The sequence below is a fragment of the Bos indicus x Bos taurus genome, chromosome 11, assembly GCF_003369695.1.
Source record: "Bos indicus x Bos taurus breed Angus x Brahman F1 hybrid chromosome 11, Bos_hybrid_MaternalHap_v2.0, whole genome shotgun sequence".
In the NCBI taxonomy this organism is placed as follows: Eukaryota; Metazoa; Chordata; class Mammalia; order Artiodactyla; family Bovidae; genus Bos; species Bos indicus x Bos taurus.
The window spans coordinates 21,156,395-21,182,560 of record NC_040086.1 but is presented as its reverse complement, the minus strand read 5'-3'; the positions used below and the strand labels follow the sequence as shown (position 1 = coordinate 21,182,560).

At 38.5% G+C, this 26,166-nt stretch overlaps 1 protein-coding gene across 1 annotated transcript in view; it reads right to left on the bottom strand.

Moving 5' to 3' along the window:
• ARHGEF33 (Rho guanine nucleotide exchange factor 33) overlaps positions 1-26,166 on the bottom strand; it is a 79,409-nt gene that overhangs the window by 50,928 nt on the left and 2,315 nt on the right. Inside the window, 3 exon segments of the mRNA XM_027555068.1 lie at positions 112-161; positions 1,836-1,943; positions 22,528-22,597. Coding sequence (XP_027410869.1) covers positions 112-161; positions 1,836-1,860 — 75 coding nt within the window. The 5' untranslated portion in view covers positions 1,861-1,943; positions 22,528-22,597.

Here is a 26,166-nt window from a genome sequence, read left to right as displayed (position 1 = left end):
CAAACCCAGTGATACATGTAGAAGCTTTTGTGAGTGCTAAAAACAATGGGTACATAAAGGACAGTCATCATTGTGATACATAAAAGAGTTTAAAACAATCTGTGTTTTTACCTGGTAAATCTGTGCGGAAGGATTATTCATTGGCTTATGTTCATTATCTCCTGTAGGGAAAAGAGCTCAGTTTAATCAACATAATTCATTCTCTCCCTATTCTCTTCAGACATGCAGGGAACGAGGGGACTTACAGGATACTAAATCTGTACTTACGTGGTAAGCCAATGATTCAACAGAAACAGAAGATCAATTGGCATAGGTTATTTTATATTACATTCTAATGATCAAACTATATCTACCTGATATATCTCTTGTAGTAGAAAATCATCTGCTACCAAGGAGGGGAAGTTTCTCGATCAAATTGAATGATAAATGATTATTCATTAGCCAGAAGGGAATACCCATGAAGGGTCTCTTTCAGACTTCCCTGGCAGTCCAGTGGTTAAGACTCTGAGCTTCCATTTCAGGGGACACAAGTTTGATCCCTGGTCAAGGAACTAAGATCCCACAAGCCACATGGCAAGGCCAAAAAAAAAGGGTCTGTCTTATTCTTGGGGCTGAGTGAAGTTTATCTGAGGAGCTAGTTCCAGTCAGGAAGTCATTTATCCAGTGGTCACCCTATTGTTCTCAGGAGGCCTGTGTAAAATATTCTTTACTTCTCCTGCTTCTGATCCTTGCTAAACTTCAGAGCTCTGCCCTCTGTCATGCCCAGATCAGCTAAAGGAATTTTGTTGTCCTCCTGGGCAAGAAGGTTGATGGAAGGAAATTTCAATACAAAGGGTCTCAGAAGGATGCAGACAGAAAGAAAACAGTATTGTCAACAGTAGAGACAGGTCAAACATAAAGAAAGTAGTAGGTTATGAAAACCATTTGCACTAGGGAGGAAAAAGATTAGCCTAGAATGTACCTGTCAGAACCTCAGCCCTGAGGACGAGGTAAATTGCATAAAATGTACACCTCATAAGCACCCCTTTGCTTATCCATTTTAGCCACATCTCCTTTGTTTCACATTGTATGAATCAAGCAGTTTATACATAAAATCCCCAGCTGCAAATATTTGGATGTATAGATGTGTACATTGTTCTCCTAGGACATTCAGGTACCGGAAACCCTTCCTTAGAGGAACCAGCCTCTATGTTAAGTTTATAAATAATATATAACCTCAGCTCAAAGCTTCTACACACCAAGGGCAGTCTCTATAAAATCCAGATGGTTTGAGATCACCAAAATCCCCCTCGTGAGCTTGAGTGGATTTACTTAACCTATTTCATGCTATGTCCCAACAGCCTGGTATAATGGCAAGAACCAGAACCTAGGGACAGAGATCAGATTCCCAGATCAAACTCTTGACATTTTGTAGCTATAGCCTCACTTCTCTATGACTGTTTCTTTACCTATCAATGGAAGATGATAACAGACCCTACCTTTATATGGTTGATTCTGTGTGGTAAAGTTTAAAAGAGAAAGCCCTCATGTTTCTAGGTCGCGTTGGCTGTCTGTTAGTTCCATATATATCTTGACCCTTTTCAGGAGGTCATTCTGAGGCAGTCCTAAAATTATTGCTAAGAAAAGTAAGAAACTACTCAAATTATAGATATACATGTAGCATTTCCCGTTTCCCCAGTACCACATCTGTGCTCTTCCTGGTCATTCTGTTATGATAATGAAATAAGAATAGTCAAGTTAACATCTTATTCATGTTGCGAGATAAGGGCAAGACAAGCGTACAACCTATATTTCTTAAATCCTGAGCCTTAAGCAAGACATAGGAAAAATCTAACCTTGCTTGGTTTTGGTCTTTTCCATGGTGCCTGTTGCTTCTCTCCTCCAGCTTATTCAACATTGCATCTTCATCGTCCCTGGATCAGGCCATCCCCTCGTCCCCAGACCTGTCAGTTGAAATCAAGAGTAAGGGAACAGGTGAAGTGACTGGACTTACTTTATGTGCTAACTTTAAAAAATTGAAACAAACACAGAAGCAACAGGTGTTATGTGCAGCTTCAGAAGAGGGAAAATATTAAGTTGAGCACATATTTAGCTTAAAACTCAAAGGTAAATATTTTGTCAGCAAGTATGAATTTCATTACTTAAAATTATGGTAGTTTTTAATATACTGAATTCTGTTGGGGATCAAACCATTAACTTAAACCCATTAATTTTATTAGCAGGGTATAGTTTGGGGAAATTAACTTGAGTAAGCATGAAGGCTGATATATCTGTTTCTATTTCATTAAACAGTAAGTTCTGTGATGGCCTTGTCCCCACTTGCACCATCTGTAGACTTCTTTATACCAGGAGATGCTACTCAAATGTGGCCTGGCTGGTGTGATGTTTTGACATGAAGCTGCTGGTTCAGAATGCAATCTAACAAGTAAAAATAGTATTGTGGACACTGGCACTCTTTTTATCCCATCTAGAATTTTAATCCTTTTCAGTGATGGGGGAATTCCCCAACCTTATGCAGCTTGATCAGAGGCCTCCCCTTATGTGAAGGCTGAAAGTGCCAGGTTCTCCTAGCCTCCCTTGCAGCTAAGGCATGATGGACATGTGGTAACATTTTGATACACTCACCTCAATTGGTGCTGACAGTTGCAGAAGGATTTTCTAGGGCAGATATACTTGATACACTTTCTACTTTCTTAGAAATAGAAATGATTCTTAAGACAAGCAGCAGCAGCATCAACAAGGGTGGTAGTGGTGACCATGATCTGGTATAGACAGTTTAGGTAACTCCAGCTGCTGCTTTCCTCACCAGAACAGCTCTGCTACATGATTTGGGGCATTGCTGCTGGATGTATAATCCCAAACCTGGTTCTCCAGTCTCCCAGAGATTTTTTGAGCTGTGCATATCCTTTTAACAATGTCCTTTGCTGCGTAAATCAGCCAGTTATTTCCTATTGCTTTGCAATTAAGAAACGTAATTGAAATACTAAAAATATATTAACACTATTCAAGATTGAGAAAGCATAAGTTACAACTTTGTTCCTTGCTGTAGAAAAGACACATCTAATTTCTGGTGATAAAATGCAGATCAGTGTTTACCGAGGGCAGGAGGTGGGAGTTGAACTGGGAAGAAGCACAGGGAACCTTTTAGGTTGATAAAAATATTCTATTGCTTAATTGTGGTCGTGTTTATCCAGATGCATAAATTTGTCAAAATTCATCAAAATGTGTACTTTGACTAGGTGCCTTTTATCCTATATAATTTATACCTCAAACTAGAAATTACTGTTTCATGCATATATTGAGGTCTGTGAACCAAAATGATAAATTGACAGACTCTGGAAGGCACACATGGATGAAAAAGCATTGGTCAATAGCTGCACAATTATAAATGGGGGATCTAAAGAGAGGCCCAAAGTGAAGGCTGTATGCTATTTGGAATCTTGTACATTTTTCATGTGAGCATGGAAATTATGTCAAGGTAAGGCATCTTCCCTAGCTATCTGAATCTCTTTCATAGCTGATATAAACATTACTAAGATGAAAAGTTTCTGCTCCTTAGCAAATAATCATTTGATATTTAATGAATTCCATGATGAATATAATTAAATCACAGAAAGTTAGAGCCAAAAGACACTGAGAAAATTACTTGATTTAACTTCCTCATTTATTGGAGAAGCAACCGAGGCGTGGAGAGGGGAAGATAAATCATCTGCTCAAAACCACACAGCTTTGAAAGTAATTGTTAGAAGTGATTTCTGTTACTATTTGGGGGAAAAAGTATTAAAATATGTGAAGCCACATTTTAATGGGATTTTTTATGGATAATTAATTCCAGAAGATTTATTGATCTAATCTGCAGCTAATTAAAAGCAAACCCCCAAACTGCCATCTGACATAGGTAAAATGTAAATTTATGCATTTTCAGAGGTAAGACATCAAGTTCACAAATGTACAAATAGTTACTGATTTCAAGAAGTAAGATAAGGTATATGGTCACTAGAAAATAAATTAGAAATTTTATTTATTTAATTATGAAAGCAACCAAACCACATTATAAAAAATTTAGTAAATATTGAGGGGAAAAAAAACAACTCTGATGCCTCTACTTTTTGATCACTTGATTTTATTGCTAGTCAATCACTTTTCCCTTGAATATTTTACCTGATTGTTAATGGAGCCTATAATTTTATATCTACTTTTTTACCTATATTAAGTATTTTTCTTTCTTTTACAAATTGGACCTTTATTATTCAAGTTGTTTTTATTGTGGTTTTTTGTGTAGAGGTACAAGTGTTCCTCCTAAGACTCAGTCAGTGTTAACAATCTGCTGAAATTCTTCATTCCTTTCTCCATCCTCATAGAGCCACATTCAAATGTATATACAGAATATACAGATAAGGCGGGGGTTGTCATTGTAGGTTCATACTCTTCCTCTCTGCATCATCCCCTCTCACTTCATATATCATGGCAATCTTTCCAAGTTAACTGGTGTAAATCTAACAAATCACTGTTAGTGACTGAGTAACATCCATGGTAGGAATAATCTGTTTTAATTGTTCCTTTATTGATGGGCGTTCCCTTTATTTCCATTATTTTGTCACTGTAAACAATGCTACAACAAACATGAGCTGTATATATTGGTGCTTTTATATACTTGGGGGTTTAATAAGTAAGACTCATTTATTCTTAAGTATTGTATAGTTTTTACTGCTACTGTGAATGGCATTTTTCAATTTCCAATTCTCTCTAGCTGGTGTTTGTATTCTCTCTCTTTTTTAAATATTTATTTTGTTCTCAGCCATCTTACTAAATTCCTTTATTAATTATAGAAGATTTTAAAATAAATACTTCTAGATGATTTTTATTCTTGTTTTCAAATTTTATACTGGTTATTTCACAGTTGATTGTATTTGCTACAGCCTCTAGAATAATGTTTACTAATAACAGTGACAGTGGATATTATTATCCATCTTCTTATTTCAATGTAAATGACTTTAAAGTCATTTAGAATCATATTTTCTACCTTTGGTAAATAATATATATCATATTTAAGTAACTTTAGCCTTGTTTTACCAAAATTTCTTAAAAGGAATGGCTACTGTATCTTATCCATCTTTTAGCAGCTACTGATAGACTTGCCTTTTTCTCCTTTGTCATAATAAATTATACTGATTCTCTGATGTTGAATCATCCTCACATTCCTGGAATATTTGCTTGGTCATAGGAGTTAGTTTTATTGACACCCTGCTGGATTCTATTTGTTAATATTTAGACATTTTTGCATCTATATTCAGAGAAGGCAATGGCAACCCATTCCAGTACTCCTGCCTGGACAATCCATGGATGGAGGAGCCTGGTGGGCTGCAGTCCATGGGGTCGCTGAGAGTTGGACTCGACTGAGCGACTTCACTTTCACTTTTCACTTTCATGCATTGGAGAAGGAAATGGCAACCCACTCCAGTGTTCTTGCCTGGAGAATCCCAGGGATGGGGGAGCCTGGTGGGCTGCCGTCTCTGGGGTCGCACAGAGTTGGACACGACTGAAGCGACCTAGCAGCAGCATCTATATTCATGAGTGATTTTGATCTGTGGAAGATTTATTGCTTTTTTATTTTTTATTCTACGGCAAAGGGACATTCACATTATCCTAGCTTCTTAAAATGAATTAGAGAGGTTTTTTATCTTGTCCTATAATCTAGAAATGTTTCAATTAAATTGGAATTGTCTGCTCGTCAAAAGATAGTATAGCATAGCTATGAAAACATTTGGTCTTAATGCCTTTAAAAAAATAGACACATCCTTAAACCCAATTCAATTTCTTAAAAGGTAATTGGTCTAGTTAACTTTTAAGCTTAATTTTATAATTTATATTTTCTTAGGACGTCATGTATTTCCTTAAGTTTATTAACAAATCTGTTGATAGAGGATAAGTATCTACATTTTTTGAACAGCTGCTGTGGTCATAGCACCGTCTTCATTTTATATTGTCACATCTAATTGAATCCTCACATTGATCAAGTATCTACATTTTTTGAACAGCTGCTGTGATTGTAGCACCGTCTTCATGTTTTCTTTATATTGTCACATCTAATTGAATCCTCACATTGATCCTGTTCAGTGTGGATCATTATCTTCATTTTACAGATGAGCATATTGAGGCTTGGGAAAATGAGGTAATGATGTACTGAGAATCATGGATAAGATATGGCAGAGGGAGCCAGAATTGGAATAGGTCTCCATGACTTCAGAACTGATGGATTCAATTCCTAGATTTCTCCAAATAGTTTTGCAGTCATTATATTTAATTACTGAAAAATAGTTGTTTGAGGAATTATGTCACTGTTGTCTTTTCCTTTTCAAATTATTGAATATTAGGATCATTTTCTATTTGTCAGTATAGTTAATGGAAAATTATAGTTAATATAAAAAAGAATATAGATTTTTTTCCCTCTTATTTAAGGCATTTTTAGGCTAGGTTTACAGAAGAAAATTGCTAGTTTGAAGAGTATGATCATATTAGTGAGTAACATATTTTGAAAGATACATCTTAAAAGGGAAAATAACAGTATTATGTGGGAAAGTAGTATGACTTTTTCTGGGAAGAGCTATACAACATTATGAAATTCCTTTGAGATCTTACCTGTAGTCTGCTTCATTGTCTGTGGGCATCCCTCACTCCCTGAGCCCAGTAATTCTGTACTTTGTCCTTCATAATCCTTGAATCACTGCCTGTGCTGTGCTGTGCTTAGTCGTGTCCGACTCTTTGCGACCTCATGGACTGTAGCCTGCCAGGCTCCTCTGTCCATGGGGATTCTCCAGTCAAGAATACTGGAGTGTGTTGCCATGCCCTCCTCCAGGGGACCTTCCCAACTCAGGGATCGAACCCAGGTCTCCTGCATTGCAGGCAGATTCTTTACTGTCTGAGCCACCAGGGAAGCCCAAGAATACTGGAGTGGATTCTCTAGGCAAGAATCCTGGAGTGGGTCGCCATGCCCTTCTCCAGAGGAACTTCTCAACCCAGGAATCAAAGCAGGTCTCCTGCATTGCAGACAGATTCTTTACCAACTGAGCTATCAGGGAAGCCACCCACTCCAGTGTTCTTGCCTGGAGAATCCCAAGGATGGGGGAGCCTGGTGGGCTGCCGTCTATGGGGTCGCACAGAGTCGGACACGACTAAAGTGACTTAGCAGCAGCAGCAGCAGCAGCCTCTAATAACATCCATCTGGGCCTCGGCAGACCCTTGAGAAAATACTGATAAGTTTTTAGAAAATGCCTGTTTGTCTCTAAACCATGTCTGATCATTACATAGAACAATAGTTTTTAGTCTCTACTTTGAAGCCCTTGGGCTTTTCTAAGCCTGCCTTGGGAGCAAAGAGAAAGCCACCAAGCTGGTGGAGTCCTGGGCGCCCCCTTCCCTTCCCCTGAAGCAGAGTCTCTCTGTTCTCATCTAATTTACATACTATAACTTTGGAGGAAGAAATTTCCTTTAAAATGGGTTTCTGCTGCTTTAAAAAAGGTTCTAAAATGATCACAATAGAGATATAGGAACATTGAAACATTCATCTAAAAAGTTATAGCCAGATTTTTATGACATTAACTCAAGTAATAAGATTAGCAGCATTAATAAAGTTAATAGAAGCAGAAAGAATACCAGAAAATCTTCTGACCCTCCCCCAGACTGACCTAGAATGTATACCCCACACACCAGTGCAGGCGTAAGACCACAAAAGCCTAGGATTGTCTATTACTTTCCAATTACTGCTGTGACAGAAAAGGAAAGTTTTGCACTTTGGGGAATTGAAATTAATTGAAAGCAGACTTGAGTTAATTTCCATTCCGATGTCCTTTATTGAATGGGTCTTTAGTGCACATTTCTAATTTAGTAGAATGAGAACTCTTTATGTTGGGGGGAGGGTGATGAGGAAATATTTTCCCCTGAAACTAAAGTAATTCATCAGGACAAATCTTGCTAATGTTTTCAAAGAGGAAAGTCCATATGAACTTTGTGATATAAAAAAGTACTTTAAAGAAAATTATGAAAGGTGTTGTTTGTTTTTTCCATACAGCCTAAAAGCAACATAAGTTTCATGAAATGACATATTTCATGACCTTTTTTGTACCTGCGTCTTAGTCTCCAAAACACTCACACCTACATTATCTCACCCGATGATTGTAGCCATGCTGTGCAGTGGGCAGCACACTTTACTATCCATTTTATGCAAAAGGAAACTGTTCCTCTGAACGATTAGGGAAGCAGTTCCAATAGGACCATTATTTTTTCTATTGCTTTCTATCTTTACATAAACTGCTCATGTGACAGGATTCCAAACCACTATTGTATCAAAAACCACTTTTACTGTCATTAAAAGTATATCAGTTCTTACATGGGGTCTGATATCTATTTGGAAAAAAAAAGATTGAATACATTGTAAAATGAGAAAAGTTTTGATAAGTCTAATGAGAGATATGGAGATTGAGAGAAAGAGAAAGAATACAAAGTAGAACAAAAAAATAGGACGTAACCACTGATTCAGAGGCTATAAAATATTATTAATAAAATTCTATGTTCATTTTATTATCAATAACTTTTAAAGCTAAATGAAATGGATAATTTTTAAGGAAAACATAGATCATTGAAATTTGCTTTATAAAATCTATTACAGCAACTATTTACAGAAGATATTGAAAGGGGGAGGTTGAATATCAACCCCCAAATAAGAAATCACCCAGGAAAATATAACAGGAAATGTCTATAAATAACAGTGACTGTGCCATTTAATCCATACCCCAAAATAAGATATGTACAAGTCACTAAATCCATTCTGTGAGGTTCTGATACCAAATCTACTCTAGGATAGCCTAGATACACAAATATTCTAAATAAAATATTAGAAAACAAAAATACAACAGTTTGATTAGTGGTATTAGGTTATAAAAATATCTTGATGCTTAGAAATCTATTGATGTAATTCATTATTCAATATAATGCAAAAAAAAAAAAAAATCCAACCAAAAAAACAAAGAGCACAGTGTGACCCTAAGAAGCAAAATAAAGAGATAAGACAAATTTCACAATGCATAAGTATATACGCATGTGTTTAAAATGAGGATGTTTTAGTGATAATGTAACTTTTTATACCCACTTCCCTCAAATATATATAATCAAATCATCCTTGAAAACATAGTAATTTATGGAAAGGCAATAAATTAAAGTAAAATAGGAATCTGTCAGCAGACAACTCAAACAATAAGTAGTCTTATTTTCAAAAAGTTCTTGGTCCTCAAGTCAGCTTCTTACTTGACCTTTTCTCAAATATAGGTGTTGCTAGAAACTGGATGACCCCTGCCACTGAAAAAAGGTCACAAGGCCATTGTCACATCCTTGGTTAACTGCCTGAATGCTAGTTCCCTCACCAGACCATAAGCAGAGAGTGTATTTTATTCATTTTTGTATCCCCAGCTCCTTTCCCCATTCTGAGCTTGTGGTCACCAAATATTTTGTGGAAGTGAGTTGAATTCGCATCTAATAGACTACCAGAGAAACATACTCTTTACCACATGTGCTTCACATGAGCAAAAAATAATCAGTGAAAAATATGGAAAGAGTTTAGCCTGGAGGTGATTTTTGTTAGAAAAAAAATCCAATTTTATTTTATTGAGCCAAGTTTCACTGTATCCACCATTGGGCTTGAGAAATCAAAAGAGAGTAGACAGAATTTCCTAACAAATGACCCTGCAACAAAACTAGTTATAACTGATACTCCATTGTTGCCAGCAACCGCAGAGTGCTCAGAACCAGTGGGAAGAGGGACAAAGCACAGAGAGTGGGCACTTCTGTAGCTCGTAAAGCACACAGAGGTTCTTTTTCCCTGAGTGTGGAAACCAGAAGTCCTCCCACCTCCACTCCACAGACACATTAATTTGTTTTTGTTCTATCTACAAATATTAGTCAAGATAATTTGCTTGAGTTGCTATTTGTCAACTCAGTCAGAAAAAGAAATATTATCAGCATGTCATTACACACGAAAATATCCAATGGCCAGAGATAATTATTTTAAGACTGCTTCGTTTAAGAGATCAAAACTTATCAAAAGCCCGTAATACTTCCAGAAGCTCTTCTGACTCATTGATTGGCAAAAATAAAAAGGTGTTAAAATCTGATTTTGCAAACCTGGATGCTTCAGGGGCTCTGGGTCTGGCGTGGAAGATGTTTTCTTTTCCACACAGATGTTTTCTTTTCTTCCATCTCTTTTCTTATCCTGGTTTGACTCACTTTAATTTCAACCTTTTAAACAGGTTCTCTCCCTGGATTCATCTGAGTGGAAGTTAAGAGCCTCCCAGAGACACTCTGCAAGAGGCAGAGGGCACGGTGTTACCTGAATACGAGGTAAATACTTCCTTCAAAAGAAAATTGACTCTTGCTATGTTTTTAGTAGGTCAGTCCTGATTGGAAGAGGGGAAAGGCAGTGGAGGGCAGGAGAGGCTCCTGGGAGACTTGTACAGGGAAGGAGCCCTGAGCTCCAGCGAGAGCTCCCTCCAGCCCTAGGGATGGCCCTAAATTACAGAGGGTAAATCCTTAACTAGTCCTCAGAAGTATTCTTCCTTCCAAAGCAGAGGCAGTGGCAGAACTCACTAGACCTGAATCACAAGCTGAGTTAGCAGTGCTTTGTAAAATAGAGCATCAGTTACCACTAACAACCTATTTTAGGTGAGAGTGGAAACCAGGTTACTGCTGATATTCCTGGGAGTATTCTTTTTCATAGTTCAGATGAAATGACATCTAATTTGGATCTGCCTTTGGCGCTTTCTGAACTGCTAAAAATGAGACTAGAGTAAAATCCAATCTTCAGAAAGACTAACCTCTCACCACCTCCCAGGGAACCCCAAGACTTGGAAATCATAGACGAATCCTGCACATCTATGACCTCAGTAGAAGAGTCACCCATAGCCCGAGCACCGTTGACAGAGGTCACCCTGCAGAGGGCAGAGCATGACTCATACTCTTTATAAGCCTGACTTGGCCATTCTCCTCAACTGTCATCTATCCTGCCTAGGGCAAGGATCATCCAATAATCTGTTCTTATTAGGGTTCAACAGCATAGTAACCTAGATATAATTGATAACAAATGCAATGCCATCATTAGTTCGATAATTTCTTTTTAAATTTTTGAAATGAATTTCTATTTCATACATGTCCTCCTCAGAGCTAAGGCATACTGAACCCAATCAATTGTAATTTCTTACCACATCTGGTAAGTTTGGCACAAGGATAAAAGCCCTGGGGAATTCCCTGTTTAGGACTCTGTGCTTTTACTGCTGAGGGCACAGGTTCAATCCTTGGTCAGGGAGCTAAGATCCTGAAAGCCACTCAGTGGTGCAACCAAAAAAAAAAGAAAAGAAAAATTAGGCCTAAAAGCATTCCATAAAGGGACCAGAATACATGAGGCACATTGGGGCTGGTTTTGCTGAGATGCTGTATTTTGATTCCTAAACTTCATACTGCACTATTTCAGTTTCCTTTTTGGAAAAAGTTAGGACAGGAATAAGTAAATAAAATATAGAAATGCTCCTGCCTCCCAACTGAATTACATACTTCTCACATCCCAGGTAGTTGGATAGCAATCCAGTTCTTCAGAGCCTTTAAAAATAAGTATGGAAAGATACTAAACAACCTCATTAGAATCTATCTAGGGCTCCTTAAATGTACGATGGGAAAAATCATTCCATGTGTAGATTATGTAGATTCATCTTGTTCTGATATCATTTGAAAATAATTCCCTGAACTGAAGGTGAGTTGATCTAACAGGGCACATGCATGTCCTCTCCTCGCCCCATCACTTCCTGCCTTCACTGCTATGTATTTAGCACTCTTCTTAAGGCATCCATTTTGCTATTTTTTAATTTGGTTGCACTGCACAGCCTGTGGGTTCTTAGTTCCCCAACCAGGGATTGAACCTGCACCCCACCCTACAACCCCTGCCCCACATTGGAAGTGCAAAGTCTTAACTGCTGGACCACCAGGGAGGTCCCCATTTTGCTTTTTGATGATATAATCTGTGAACATCTTCATCAGGCTTCCTACCATGCTGCTGCTGCTGCTAAGTCGCTTCAGTCGTGTCCGACTCTGTGCGACCCCAGAGACGGCAGCCCACCAGGCTTCCCTGTCCCTGGGATTCTCCAGGCAAGAACACTAGAGTGGGTTGCCATTTCCTTCTCCAATGCATGACAGTGAAAAGTGAAAGTGAAGTTGCTCAGTCGTGTCCAACTCTCAGCGACCCCATGGACTGCAGCCCACCAGGCTCCTCTGTCCATGGATTTTCCAGGCAAGAGTACTGGAGTGGAGTGCCATTGCCTTCTCCGCTTCCTACCATAGATCTGTGTAAAAATGTTAAAAAAGAGTCGGGAAGGTACACGCATTGACCAGCAGTGTTGGCGGAAGGAAGGAACCCTGGACTGAGATCTGATCCTGACTTCTCGTTCACTGTGTGACCATGAAAAAGCCAGGAACCCTCTCCAGGCTTCCATTTCCTCACCTCTATTATTCAGAAGCTCTCAAAATCCTTGCCGCTCTAAAATGCGAGGCTAAAATCTAGCAGGGCATCTCCAAATATTACTCAGCCATGTGATGATATGGCAACCAGGGGCCTTCCTTCCCAGCACCCAGTCCAGAGCCTTTCATAACTGTCCTTTTGTTCAATTTAAAAATCAAAAACCAAAAGATGCATTGTACCCAAACTAAAGTGATGCGAAACAGTTCACAATCTCATTTCTAGTTCTTCCACTATGCAGTTTCAGCTGTCTTTTCAGTATTCAGGTCTATATTTCGAGAGAAGGAAACAAAACTGTCTTTTTGATCTTTTTTTCTGCTAAATGAATGTCCTTTTTATATATCTTGAACTTCTTTTCAATGAAAATTTGCACTTGGCTGTTCCAAGGTTACCTCAAATTCAAGCTGGTTAAATCACACTGGTCATCTTCAGCCTATCCAGGTACCCCCTTCAGATTTCATTCCCAGGCTCTGTCACAATTGCCACTATTGACCCAGACTTAAGCCCTTGGAATGATTTTCCTCTCATCCTATGATCCACTGCAGTGAAATCTTTGAGTCTTCTTTTACATGGTTTCTTACATTTTCTCCTTTCTTTCTATGTCACTTCTTTAATTCAACCTGACTGCTTTGTTCCCAAACATCTATAGTAACATCCTCATTAGTTTATCAACACTCTATACTTGTACTAGATTATTTTTCTTTAAATATCTCTCTGATCATCTCTTGATCATGCTCTTGAATCACTCTCTCCTTGTTGAAATAGACAGTGAACCTCAAGGTCTTCCAATGTCCCAGACCTTCCTCTCCAACATTTTTTCTGATTCGTAGGAGGTATTCCAGCCTCCTAACGCTTACTCATCACTTGCATTCCTATCTTGTCTCTTTTCTTCCCTGTAGCCTGGTCTGCCCTCCTCACCCTACTCCAATTGTCAAATCCTTACTCATTCCCCAAAATCTAACTCAGGTCCAGAACCTTGCTGGGCTGTCAACTTCAGTCCAATAGGATATTATCCCTTTCTTGGAAAATTTGTAGAACTCAATTGGAACCAAAACCATGATTTTCTGCTGTATATAACTTATGTATATAATCTCATCTTATAAACAAACTTCTTGAGTAAAGAGGCTAGTTTTTCCATCTCTGTATTCTTGGTGCGTGTTTTATATTCTTACATAGAATAGCAGCTCAATAAAAGTTCATTGAGACGAAGATGATAAACCTGCTAAACATTGTCAATAATAAGTATTTAGCACACAATCCTCCTATAACTAATTAGGTGTTATTAATTATTAATAATTACTTGTTAAGTGTTCTCTTACCTAACATCTGGTAATCAATGGTCATGGACATAAAGACTAAGAGAGAAAGAATGTGGTCACAGGAAACCCAGGCTGAGAGAGTAGAACAAGGGGATTTAATATTCTATCTTAGTTTTAATGGGCATTTTCAGTGTGATGGAGTTAAAACAAGATGATCTGTAATGGCTTAGCCTTTGTTACATATATCAGATTCAAATGTTTGGGATTTAGAGAGCAAATTAATCCTTTTCTTCCTCTACTCATTTTGAGATGTACCTTAGAAACCTCACTTTCTGGGGCTTGTCTACCTCATTCCTCTTAAAACTCAAGGACCTGCTGTTGGTCTATTATGTCTACCTCTCCTCTTCTTGGGGATCTATGCTCCAGGTCTCCAAAACAAATATGAGATGGACAGTGAATGAGCCAGTAGGTAGAAAATGAATCCAGAAAAAAAAAAAAAAAAAACTACACCCATCCCTTTGAAAGCAGTATTTCTAGCCTACTCGTTGAATTTTTAATTCCTCATACACCCTTAAGCTTAGGTTCTTTCTCTAAGCCTGTGGTTTATGAAGCTGAGAAAAGAAATACTCTAAATCTAGATGCAAAGTTTACATGCAATTCAAAGTCCTATTTCTTAAAAATCTTGTAAATTCAGTTTTAACAGCCTTTTGAACTTACTGCTAATACCGTAACCCTCATTGGCAAAAATTATATATATAAGTAGATGCAGTACTTTCGAAAAGTCATTAAAATGTTAATATAGAATATTTAGAATCACAGAAGCAAGAGAAGCTTATTTGTGAAAATCCAGGGGCCCACAGGATGTGAGTGTAGAGGTGAGGTTGAAACTCAAACTCACATACCTCCACCCAGGGCCATTTTGTTCCTATCAGAATTTTGACAACTTCAAGGTCTGGTCAAATTTACAATATCCCACAATCATCCATTAAGAATAAAAAAGTTCTAAGGCTTCTGGTCTCTGTTTAAATGTCAACTCCCTGACCACACGTGTAAGAACAGGTCACATTTTCAAAGCCTGTATCCTTTCCATTGCTTCCGTTTTCTCCACAGCATTTACCATCAAACAACAATGCTGTCTGTTTATTTGTTTGCTCTTTGATCTTCTTGGCCCATCACCTCCACTTCATGAGGGCTTGGACATTTTTATTCACTCTGCATTCCCCAGGGTCTGAAAGAGTCTAGCATAGCATAGACCCCCAAATACATAGGTGTGAAGTAAATAAATGAAGCAGTATCATGGTTTAGAAAAATCAAACCAAACCATACCCAACCAGAACAACTTGCAATATAAATTAAGGGTTCAGCATGTGTGGTAAAGAAGGTCAGAACTAAAAGATGGCCCAGAGACCATCCAGCCAAACCCTGTCATTTCACAAATAAAGTGAGGTCATGATAAAGTGACATGACTAAGTCATAAGCTCTTGTTTTGACAGAAATAATAAAATGGTTCACTATGGAGTTCCAATTTCTTATGCAAATATGGTAATTATGTCATTTGATAATTTTTATCTCAGTGAAGTGGGCCTCATAAATAAGTGGAATAAAAAGACTGTCAGGTCAGGCCCTTCACCCAAATATACTTAACCTTACTATCACCAACATTGTAACTTTATTCCTTTGGATCCTGAGAGATTTTTTTAAAAACATGCTTGGGGCTGGTGCACTGGGACGACCCAGAGGGATGGTATGGGGAGGGAGGAGGGAGGAGGGTTCAGGATGGGGAACACATGTATACCTGTGGTGGATTCATTTCGATATTTGGCAAAACCAATACAATATTGTAAAGTTTAAAAATAAAATTTAAAAAAAAGAAATAAATTGCTATTTTCAAAAGATATTTTTAATATCTTCTACTACATTTGGAGAAGAAAAAAAAATATATATATATATATATATCAGCAGCACTATCTTCTGTAAGTAACTTACTTACTTTGCAATTTCTGTATTTAAGTCTTTATGCTGAACCAGCCAGTGAAATACATTATTCCACTGGTAGAAGTTCTCTAGCAGAAACAAAACTAGAAATAGCACGTATTACTGAGAAGTCAGACACATTAATGCTAATCCAAAAAAAGGAAACAAAAAACAAACCAAGACTCTCAAGTTAGAGGTTAATAACACAACTCAATCAAAACCAGTGACATTTTTTATCAAACATTTGTGAAATTGCAGTTTTGAACTCTGACCTGCTACAAATTAAATTAAAAGGTGCTGTTCTAATTCCGTCTCCTGGTACAATGCAGCACCGATACAGAAAACAGGGAGCCTACACTGAACACACCCGGTTTACAATGGAAAAAGGAGGGTGATGCTTCCATTCTCCATAAGGAAGTTTTTAACACATGGTTCCTGAGTGGATTTGTCAATTAAAGGGTTACAGTAGCTGTCAATGCTGGTTTAACATTTCAATAAAGCAAATCATCAATTTAAACGCAAAAATAAATAAATAAATAATAAAAAATAAAAATAAATAAAAACATGCTTTATTTACTTTGTTGTCAGTTACCACTTTCACTAGCTGAGAGCAATACTGAGAGCCAAGCTAGGTGCCAGTAGGGAATGGAGATGGGGAATCTGAGCTCTGAAATATGGTGCCTCTGGACTCAAATCCTAGCTTGATGATTTAAATAGCTGATTGACCTTGAGAAAATCAGTTACCCTCTCTAAGAGTCTGATTAGTTCATCCTCTGGTATGATTGTTTCTAGTAGTGATTATCACTATCCTTTTCAGTTCTGCCTAGGACAAAGCTGGAGGCTCTCACCTAAAATTGATAGAGATGAAAGAAGCAGCAAACTTGGATCCTCCCTAGAAGTCTAGATTCATCGGTCTTTAAAGGTAGGGACTGTATGTTAAGCTTCTTCTGCAGTCTGGAGCACCTAACTCACACAGGTAAGCACTGTGCAGGCTCCGGTGACCACTTCATGAGCCACAGTTAAGAGCTTGATCCACGGCAGCAACCTGAGCCCAGCCGTGGAGAAGGAGGGAGTCTCCAGTGACCAATTGCTTGGCAATATTGGGCCTGAAAATGGGGTTAAAAGCTTTTAGATTCAGGAGCTATGCATGCAGTTATCTCTCAGAAGTGCTGAAAGAGCCTGGAAGTGTGAAAGGGAGAAAACCATATCTATCAGGAATTCTCTCAGGTAAAATATCTTGTGTGAGTGAAAGAAATGCTTCTGTCAGCACCCTGAGAAAGTGTATGTATGTGTCTATGTTTGGGGTGGGGGCAATGGCTTGATTAGCAACAAGTGGTTGCTGAAAAGCCTTCTTAGAAGGGTGAGTCTGGTTTTCCTGTAGGATTTTGATTTTGCTAAGTGGTGTAGCCAATATGTGGAGAAGACAATGGCACCCCACTCCAGTACTCTTGCCTGGAAAATCCCATGGACGGAAGAGCCTGGTGCGCTGCAGTCCATGGGGTCACTAAGAGTCAGACATGACTGAGCGACTTCACTTTCACTTTTCACTTTCATATATTGGAGAAGGAAATGGCAACGCACTCCATGTTCTTGCCTGGAGAATCCCAGGGATGGCGGAGCCTGGTGGGCTGCTGTCTATGGGGGTCACACAGAGTCGGACACGACTGAAGCGACTTAGCAGCAGCAGCAGCAGTAGCCAATATGAGGCCAGAGCTGAACTGCTCTTCATCTTGGACAGGAGGCTGAGTACTGCCATTGTACTCTACCTCCAGGGAGGAATCAGACTCTTTTCTGAAGTTGAATAATGAAAGAAAACCCGTTTGACTGTCAGATTTTAAGCTGGCCACATGTCTCTGGATCCAACTTTGCCTATGGGACCTTAATTTTATGCCTGAGGGTTATTCCCAATGTGTCTCTGTAGCCAGTTAGACATTAGTTGGTGTGATTTTGCTACTTGCAACAGTTAATGACTGGACTAGCTGAACTTACTTGATTCATTTCTCTATTTCATAGTATTTCAAATAAAACTTTGTAGTAGTTAGTATATGATGCAGATGTACAGATGATCACAGTTCATGCATTTTATCAAACACTTGCCTGTGTGTCTTTGTTCGTTCCATCTTCTATGCCTCAAATATCTTTCCTTACCTAATGAAATGCTTCTCATCCTTCAAGGCTCAGTTCAAGCCCCTCCTTCTCTGTGAGCCTGCCCTGGTCCTCCAAGCCATCATTAGTTATTCCCTTGTCTTCCCTGATGGTTCAGATGGTAAAGCATCTGCCTACAGTGAAGGAGACCTGGGTTTGATCCCTGGGTTGGGAAGATGCCCTGGAGAAGGAAATGGCAACCCACTTGAGTACTCTTGCCTGGAACATCCCATGGACAGAGGACTGTGGTAGCTTACAGTCCTTGGGGTCGCAAAGAGTTGGACACGACTTCACTTTTTTACTTTCTTTCTTTCTTTCACTGCATTCTCATACTATGTTATTAGTGTCTCTTCCTGTTGGGATTTATAGGCAGTAGTCTGTTTCCACATGATACTATAAGCTCCGCCAGTGCAGGGACTGTTTTTTATTCATAGCCATTGCACCTGGTGAGTATCCGGTTCCTACCAAAGTAGAATGCTAGACTGCAAGCCTCAGATAACATAGACGATCTCTTTATAGGAGCAATTTTCTCAATGGTAAGCAATTTTTAAAATTATTATATATTTTTAAGTTTTCAGATGTTGCACAGAGAGGCATGCAAAATTAGCTTGAGTTTTAAAGATACAACATTTATGTCATTTGTTCATATTCCTCTGATATGAAAATGTGAGAAGTTTTTGCAGTGGACACTCAAGTCAAATTTGAGTTTAATTTAATTATTAATTCCAGAAGATTTTTAGATAGTGATTGACTTCTGGTTGGTAAAAGGGTACAAACTCTCAGTTACAAGTAAAATAAGGTCTGAGGATTTAATGCATAACATGGTGACTATAGTTGATAAGGGGATTCCCAGGTGGCATTAGTGGTAAAGAACCTGCCTGCCAATATAGGAGACATAGGAGACATGGGTTCAATCCTTGGGTTGGGAAATTCCCCTGGAAGAAAGCATGGCAATCCACTCCAGTATTCTTGCTTGGAGAATCCCACGGACAGTGGAACCTAGCAGGCTATAGTCCATAGGGTTGCACAGCGTTGGACACGAATGAGGCGACTTAGCATACAGGCACGCCAGTGTAGGAGATGCAAGAAATATGGGTTCAACCCCTGGGTCAGGAAAATCCCCTGGAGTAGGGAATGGCTACCCACTCCAGTATTCTTGCCTGTAAAATTTCTCGGACAGAGGAACCTGGCAGGCTACCGTCCATGGGGCTGTAAAGAGTTGGACACGACTGAGCAACTAAGCACTCACACTCATAGTTGATAAGACTGGACTGTATAACTGAAATTTACTAAAAGAATACAACTTAAATGTCCCCACCAATAAAGGAGAGGCATCCTTTCCCAATGCACAAATATATCAGATCATCATATTGCACACTTTAAGTATCTTACTATTTTATTTATCAATTATACCTCAACACAGCTGGGGAAAAGGAAAACAACACAGTAACTTATTTATCTTTATTAATAGCAAGGAGACATTAAAAATAATGAGCTAGAAAGGCAGACTGGGAAAATCAATTTTATATCTATATACAGTATATACCTAAATTGTAAATTTTGTTTTAACAAAAGTTCACTATCTATACATGTAGACTGAGAAATCTCTCAGAGCACTACCCTTTGGCAAAGACCAAATATTTCTTGTATTTTAAAAAGTTCTTATGATACATCATATACACAAAATAGCATATATAATACATGTACAAGTCTAATCTTCAAAGCCTTTACAACATCTGATAAGTAATATTTTTAATGAATAATAAATATTTATCAGGTGAAATATCTTTGAGACTTTCGATGCTTACTTCAATTATGAAGCCACTGCCAAAAAGCAGGAGGTGAGACTAATATTGGGTATTGAGGTAGGTACATCAGGTGAAGTACAACCAAACAGAGACAAACAGGCTATAACACTGTTTGTAAGCCTGGCTTTCTACCACATTACTTTAAAACAAAATTACAGGGACTTCCTGCGTGGTTAAGAATCTGCCTTGCAATGCAGCGGACACTGGTTCAATCCCTGGTCTGGGAAGATCTCACATGCCTCAGAGTAACTAAGCCTGCCCACCAGGAACTAGAGAGTTCCTGCAACACAACGAAGACCTGTGCAGCTAAATAAATAAATAACAAAATTTAAAAAAAACAACTGTAAAAGTGATACATACTCAGTGTTAAAAAAAAAATGGAAAACCTGACCGATTGTACCCTCTTTCTCTTTCCTCCTCTTGGCAGTCAATAGAAAACCAAATGGTCCATCAGGAGTCACTGGAGGACAGTGGAGGACAGGAGGGTGTGACAGACCAGGAGTGGCACAGAACCCTGAGGGACTGACGCTTGGCTTGACTATATGGGATTCACTGCAGTGAGGGGGTAGCTGGACTGCCCAAATCTTGAGTTTTGTCTCACAAATACAGTCTCAGAGCTGCAGTCTCCCAATCTCCTTTGTAAAAACAGTGACCTTCTACTCAATTCCATTTGATTTTTACAATGTATCTTTTCAATAGCATAGTATTTCATCAACGATCCCTCAAAAAATCTGAATCAAGTGGTCTTATCTCTTTCTTATAGCTTATTCTATCATCCACATGAGTATTCCCAGGATCATTTATTTAGTCGTGCATTAATTGTAGGCTTCTAACCTACAGTGATGAAATTCTTGTTCAGAATCCTCCATTGACTCCTAATATTCAAACATCCTAATACAATAGACAAACCCTTTCATGATCTGACCTCTATCTAGCTCTTCAAACTCATCTTTCATCCCCTTCATATACAAACTGGGCTCCTGACACAAAACACTCTTGTGGTTCCCTGTCCTTTCTAGCTTGTAGGGTCTGTAAGTGGTGTTTCCTCAGTCGACATCCTTCCCCTACTCTGGGCGAGCTGTCAAACTCCTTGTGTTCTTTAAGATTCTGTACAAGTATCACTCTTCCCTTTCTTCACATGTCTCAGGAAAGGCCTTGCTTTTCTGTGCTGCCTTAGTGTCTTGTCCACACTTCTACTATAGTATTTATCTATGTTAAATGACTAATTTAAGAATCTTGCTTCTACAAGATCAGGGGTCTGCATACTCTTAGAGTATCCATGAATCACCTGAATTATAAGCAAAATTTTATGCAGATCTATTTTCTTCTCGGGAGAAGGTTCAGAGCTCACGTCAGACTTTCAAAAGAGTCCATATTTATTCTCTCAAAATCAAATTGAGAACACTGCTCTAGATGATGAGTCCCTAGAAAAGAGTAAGTTCTGTTCTTTGGGTCTGTTAGCTGAATGAGATTTTCAGTTATTTAAAGATAGATGTTCATACTAGTGAAGATGTATGGTAAATTCAGCTTCCTCTATTCTTTGATGTTTTAAAGTAGACCAGAAGTGTGATACAATGAAAAGCACATAGAATAAAAAGAAAGAGATGGAAGGGTTTATACCAAACTACTAACAGTGGTTACTCTTGAAAAGAGGGATGGGTTAGGGGTCAGATGGACTTACGCCTTTTACTTATACTCTTCTATCTTGAGTTCCCTGGTGGCTCAGAGGGTAAAGCGTCTGCCTGCTATGCAGAAGACCCAGGTTCGATTTGTGGGCCAGGAAGATCCCCTGGAGAAGGAAATGGCAACCCACTCCGGTATTCTTGCCTGTAAAATCCCATGGATGGAGAAGCCTGGTAGGCTTATAGTCCATGGGGTTGCAAAGAGTTGGACACAACTGAGTGACTTCACTTTCTTCTATCTTGAACAAGTGTTTGTTTTGTAATGTGCACTTTTTAGATTTTAAATTAAAAAATAATACTTTGAACTATGGGACTTTAAGTGCATTAAACATCTTTAAGTGCATTAAACATTCAAATTCTAGCTGTTTCTTATTTAGCTTTGTGACCCTGGAACCTTACTAATCTTTATAAACCTATGTTTCTTCAACTGTAAAATCAGGATAAGACTTACTAATCCCACATAGTTTTGCATCACAAAGCCTAGTAGAAAGTAGACAGTAAATTTAGCTGAATGTAAAGTTAAGGTTTTTTCGCACTCTTCAAAAACATCTAAAATAGAACTCAAAACATAGCCATTATTATCTCAATACTGTGAGTAAACATTACAGTATGCTTAGTCACTCAGTCATGTCCAACCCCTGTGACCCCATGGACTGTAGCCCGCCAGGCTCCTCTGTCCATGGGGATTCTCCAAGCAAGAGTCCTAGAGTGGGTTGCCATGGCCTCCTCCAGGGAATCTTCCCAACCCAGGGATCAAACCCAGGTCTCCCACATTGCAGGCAGATTCTTTACCATCTGAGCCACCAGGGAAGCCCATATTATTATCTCAATACCGTGAGTAAACATTCATAAATGCAGTAAAAGTTTGATGTCATATGGCTGGTTTATGATGTGGCTATTAGCTGTGATTGCTAATTAATAAAGGAATCCCATAATACATTCATTTGTTTTTTAATAAAGCAGGGTTACAAAAATTTTCAAAACAATTTGTAATATTTGTACTTCAAGAATGAAGTACAAGCACTGGTTTAAACTAAGTAAAGTATGTTTAAACTGGGTTCTCAGTTTATCCATGTTCTTTCTAATTACAAATTCTTTGCAGTTTCACTCACCTTGTGGCCTGTCTCCACCTGTAGACATTACACCATATTTTGTGCAGCCTTCTTGATTTCTTTATAGGTTCTACAAAAAATAAAATGTCATTGATAATGACAGGTACCTTGTAATTTCTATCATCTTTTATCCTATAATTTCATAACTAAAAGTCTTATTATATATGCAATTGACTAAAATTTCTAATAGTTAAAAATACATAAATTAAATGCAGAAGTCCTTGTTCCTCTTAGTCTTAATTTTTAAGTCACTTGCTGTTAAGTAGGCACAATGACCTTGGTATTTGTCTCTGGAGTGACTAATAAAAATTAATTCTTATGTATTTGGAAATGTAGTTGGAATACTTTAACATGGGTTAGGGAGCTTCACTGAATCAAAAGAATTCAAAGCAGCTCATCTGACCTGAAAATAATGAAAGCCAAAAATCTAGAGATTTTCATGAAGTATCCCACATTAAATGAAATCACCTACATCAAGTGACAAGTGAAGTAGGTTTGTAATAGGTTTTTCTGTAGGGGCTAAGCCAGGTGATCTACAGTCAAAAGTAGGTATAAATCCTTTTGGAGAACACTCTATGAATTTTGTGAGTAGGACAGCAGATTCCAAGCCAGCTGTGTTTTATTTATTTTTCATTAGCTGAAGCCTCTTGGGCAGTTTGGCCAAGTCTCTGAATCTTTGGACCTTCAGTTTCTTAATTGGTATAATTGGCACAGTAGTAATAATAGTCACCTCACAGTTCAGAAGTGAAGATCAAGGTGAGTGAGGGCTGAGGGGCAGGGCCAGGATATAGGAGTGGGCTTGCTGAACCACCTTTGTCATTTTGTCAAGGTCCCTGTCCTTTATCCAAAGTGAATCTATGTTTATTCCCAGCTTGGCTTGCTCTTTCTTTCCCTTTAACTTCACAGAAAATTTTTCTTAAAAGATTCTTTTTTTTTGTACAAATGCTGTTCTTTGTCCTAAAGGAATATGAGAGGCAATGGATGGCCTTACCGACCCTGTCAGTCACTGCTAATTGCCACCCAGTAACCATGTTCCCTGTTTTCTAAGAAACCTGTTAAAACAAAACAAAACTGTATTCCCCATTCTCCTTCACAGGTAGTTGTAGCCATGGGGATAGATTCTACTCAAGAGTTACAAATAGAAATAGTGTGAGTGACTTCTGGGAAGTCTCCTTAAAAGAGACAGCAGATCTTTTTCTTTCCATTCCTCGTTCCTGCTGGCTGAACACACAAATGAGACAGGTGGACTCCTAGCAACCTTCTGTACCAAGAGGTGAGACACTGAGGATGGCAGAAGAGCAAGACGGAAGGGATCTTGGTCTCTCACACCAAGGAATTGATTGAAGAGCTCTGGATTGCCTATCTATGGACCTTCTTTTTTGAACGTAAGAGGGAAGTGAGCTTCTAGCTTATGTAAGCCACTATTATTTAGGTTTGAGCCCAACCTTACTTATATGCTGGTCCTTTAGGAAGTTGTCTTGAACCAAGAACCATTTTTAAATCTTAAAAGTGTCATTACATTTCCTCTGATCCTACGTGTGCTTTCCTCATATCAACAAATTGTCTACTATTAACAAGCCTCTAGGGTATCCCTCCAGTTGTTTTTACCCTTTCTTTCTTGCATCACCCATATCTTGGATATTGTACATTGATTTGAGCTCTTCAGATAGGAACTTGGAAAATGGGGCCACTCTCGTAGGGAAGGAAAAAGGAATTTTGGCTAAAATTAAATTTTAGCTTTTTTGCGTATTATAGGAAAAGCAGAGTTCATTTCAACTCAGAAAACATTTATTTAGCCCATACTATGTAAAAGGCATTGTGCCAGATCTTGGGAGGGAATATAAAAATGATATTTTTATATCATTTTTCCTCCTTCAGGGAGTTTACAGACTAGTGGGAAAGATGAGACATACATATAGCTATAGCATATGATGGATTGGGAAAATGCAGTAAGAAAAGTATAAAGTACCTAAAACTTGCAGAGAAAAAAAAAAATGAGTTCTGGTCATGGGGATTAAAGAAAGTGTCATAAAGAAGATAGGTTATGAGCTTGACTGTGAACAGTATGTAGATATGGCACAAAGGGGATCAGTGAAGTGGACAGTGATCAGAGGTGGACAGTTGCAATGCATCAGAGGATTTAGGGGTTCCAGGAAGTATCATTGGTAGAGTAGAGGGTAAGCCTGGATAGGTGGATTAGAGACAGATAAAGGGCAGTCAATATCTTCTTGGGAGTCTCATCTGATGTGGACAGAATAAGGAGTTACTGAAAGCCTCTGAGCAGGGGAATAACCAGATCACATGTTCTCAGTAAGAAGATGACAATTTTGACTGCAGAGGAAAGACCAGCTGCAGAGTGGCTAAGATGGGCACCTTTAATAATCCAAGTAAAAGGCAATGATGGCCTGAATTAGGGAAGTGACTATTAGAATGGAAAGGAGGGCACAGACAGAGCAATATTTCAAAGGTTACTGCATGAGCTAAATGTATGCTTTGCCCAGAAAAAAAAAAAAAGAGTTGGAAAAAGAGTAATTCCCTGATACAGAAGTGGAAAGAACTTTTAAAATTACTCTACACTCTCTTAAACTAGGAAACTAAAAGGAGGCTGAATATGCTATAATAATGAATTTATTGGTTCTACAATTTTGACAGAGACTTAACCTTTCTTTTTGCCCAGATGTCAACTGGGGGTACTCTGATTGACCCTGGAGGAGGTAAGGAAAGAATATTGAAGAGCATCTCAGGAAAGAATGCAACCAACCCTTCTATCCCATTGTTCATCCTTTGCCCAAGTGTTATAGTAAATAGCAGATGGAAGGTATTTTACAAGATAAGGTTCTTCCACTTCTCCTCCGTTTATCCCTTTGCCCATCCTTATGCACCATCTCCACCCAGCCCACCCATGCACACATTCCATAAGAAATCCAGAGAAAATTTAAGAGGAGGAGGAGGTTTTCTAAATAGCATTAAGAATTTCCTACTATTTGCCTCTTCATTGCTCACTAAAACCATGCCAGCATAGCTCCCCCGAAATGGAAAAGGCTAGCATAGACCCATATAAGGACATTGTATTCTCCAATAGCTTTCAGATAAAACACTCCCCTCCCCCAAATCCTAAATAGCTACTTCTTCATTATCAGGAGATACATTTTAGAGATCTCCTCAAATGGACACATTTGAGCATTTAATCAGCTGCCATTTTCTCTTTATATTTTCCTGATTATTGAGGAAGATTGAAATGCTTATTAAAACTTTGTAATCTCTCTTTTCTTGATAAGGGCAGGGACAGACAACAAAATAACCATGAACCTACGAATCAGAAACGTGTCTTGTGTAATCTTTTGCAATTTATGGTTTAGTTCATCTTATATGGGGCATTGAGAGCTATAAATGAAATAAAATAATGAGGGTTTTTTTCTTCCGTGATTCCCAAGGTGATTCCTAGCACTCTCGAAAGCAGAAGTGATTAATCAAGTCAGTGGGGACAAGCAGCAGTAATGTGACTGTCAAAACTATAGATATCCGTTAAACTGTGTTTCACTCTCATGTAAGGTGTTTGTGTATTTGCATGTGTGTGTGTGTGTGTGTGTGCTGGGAGCTAGTCAGTGGGAGAATCCGCATCTTCAACATTGTCTCTGA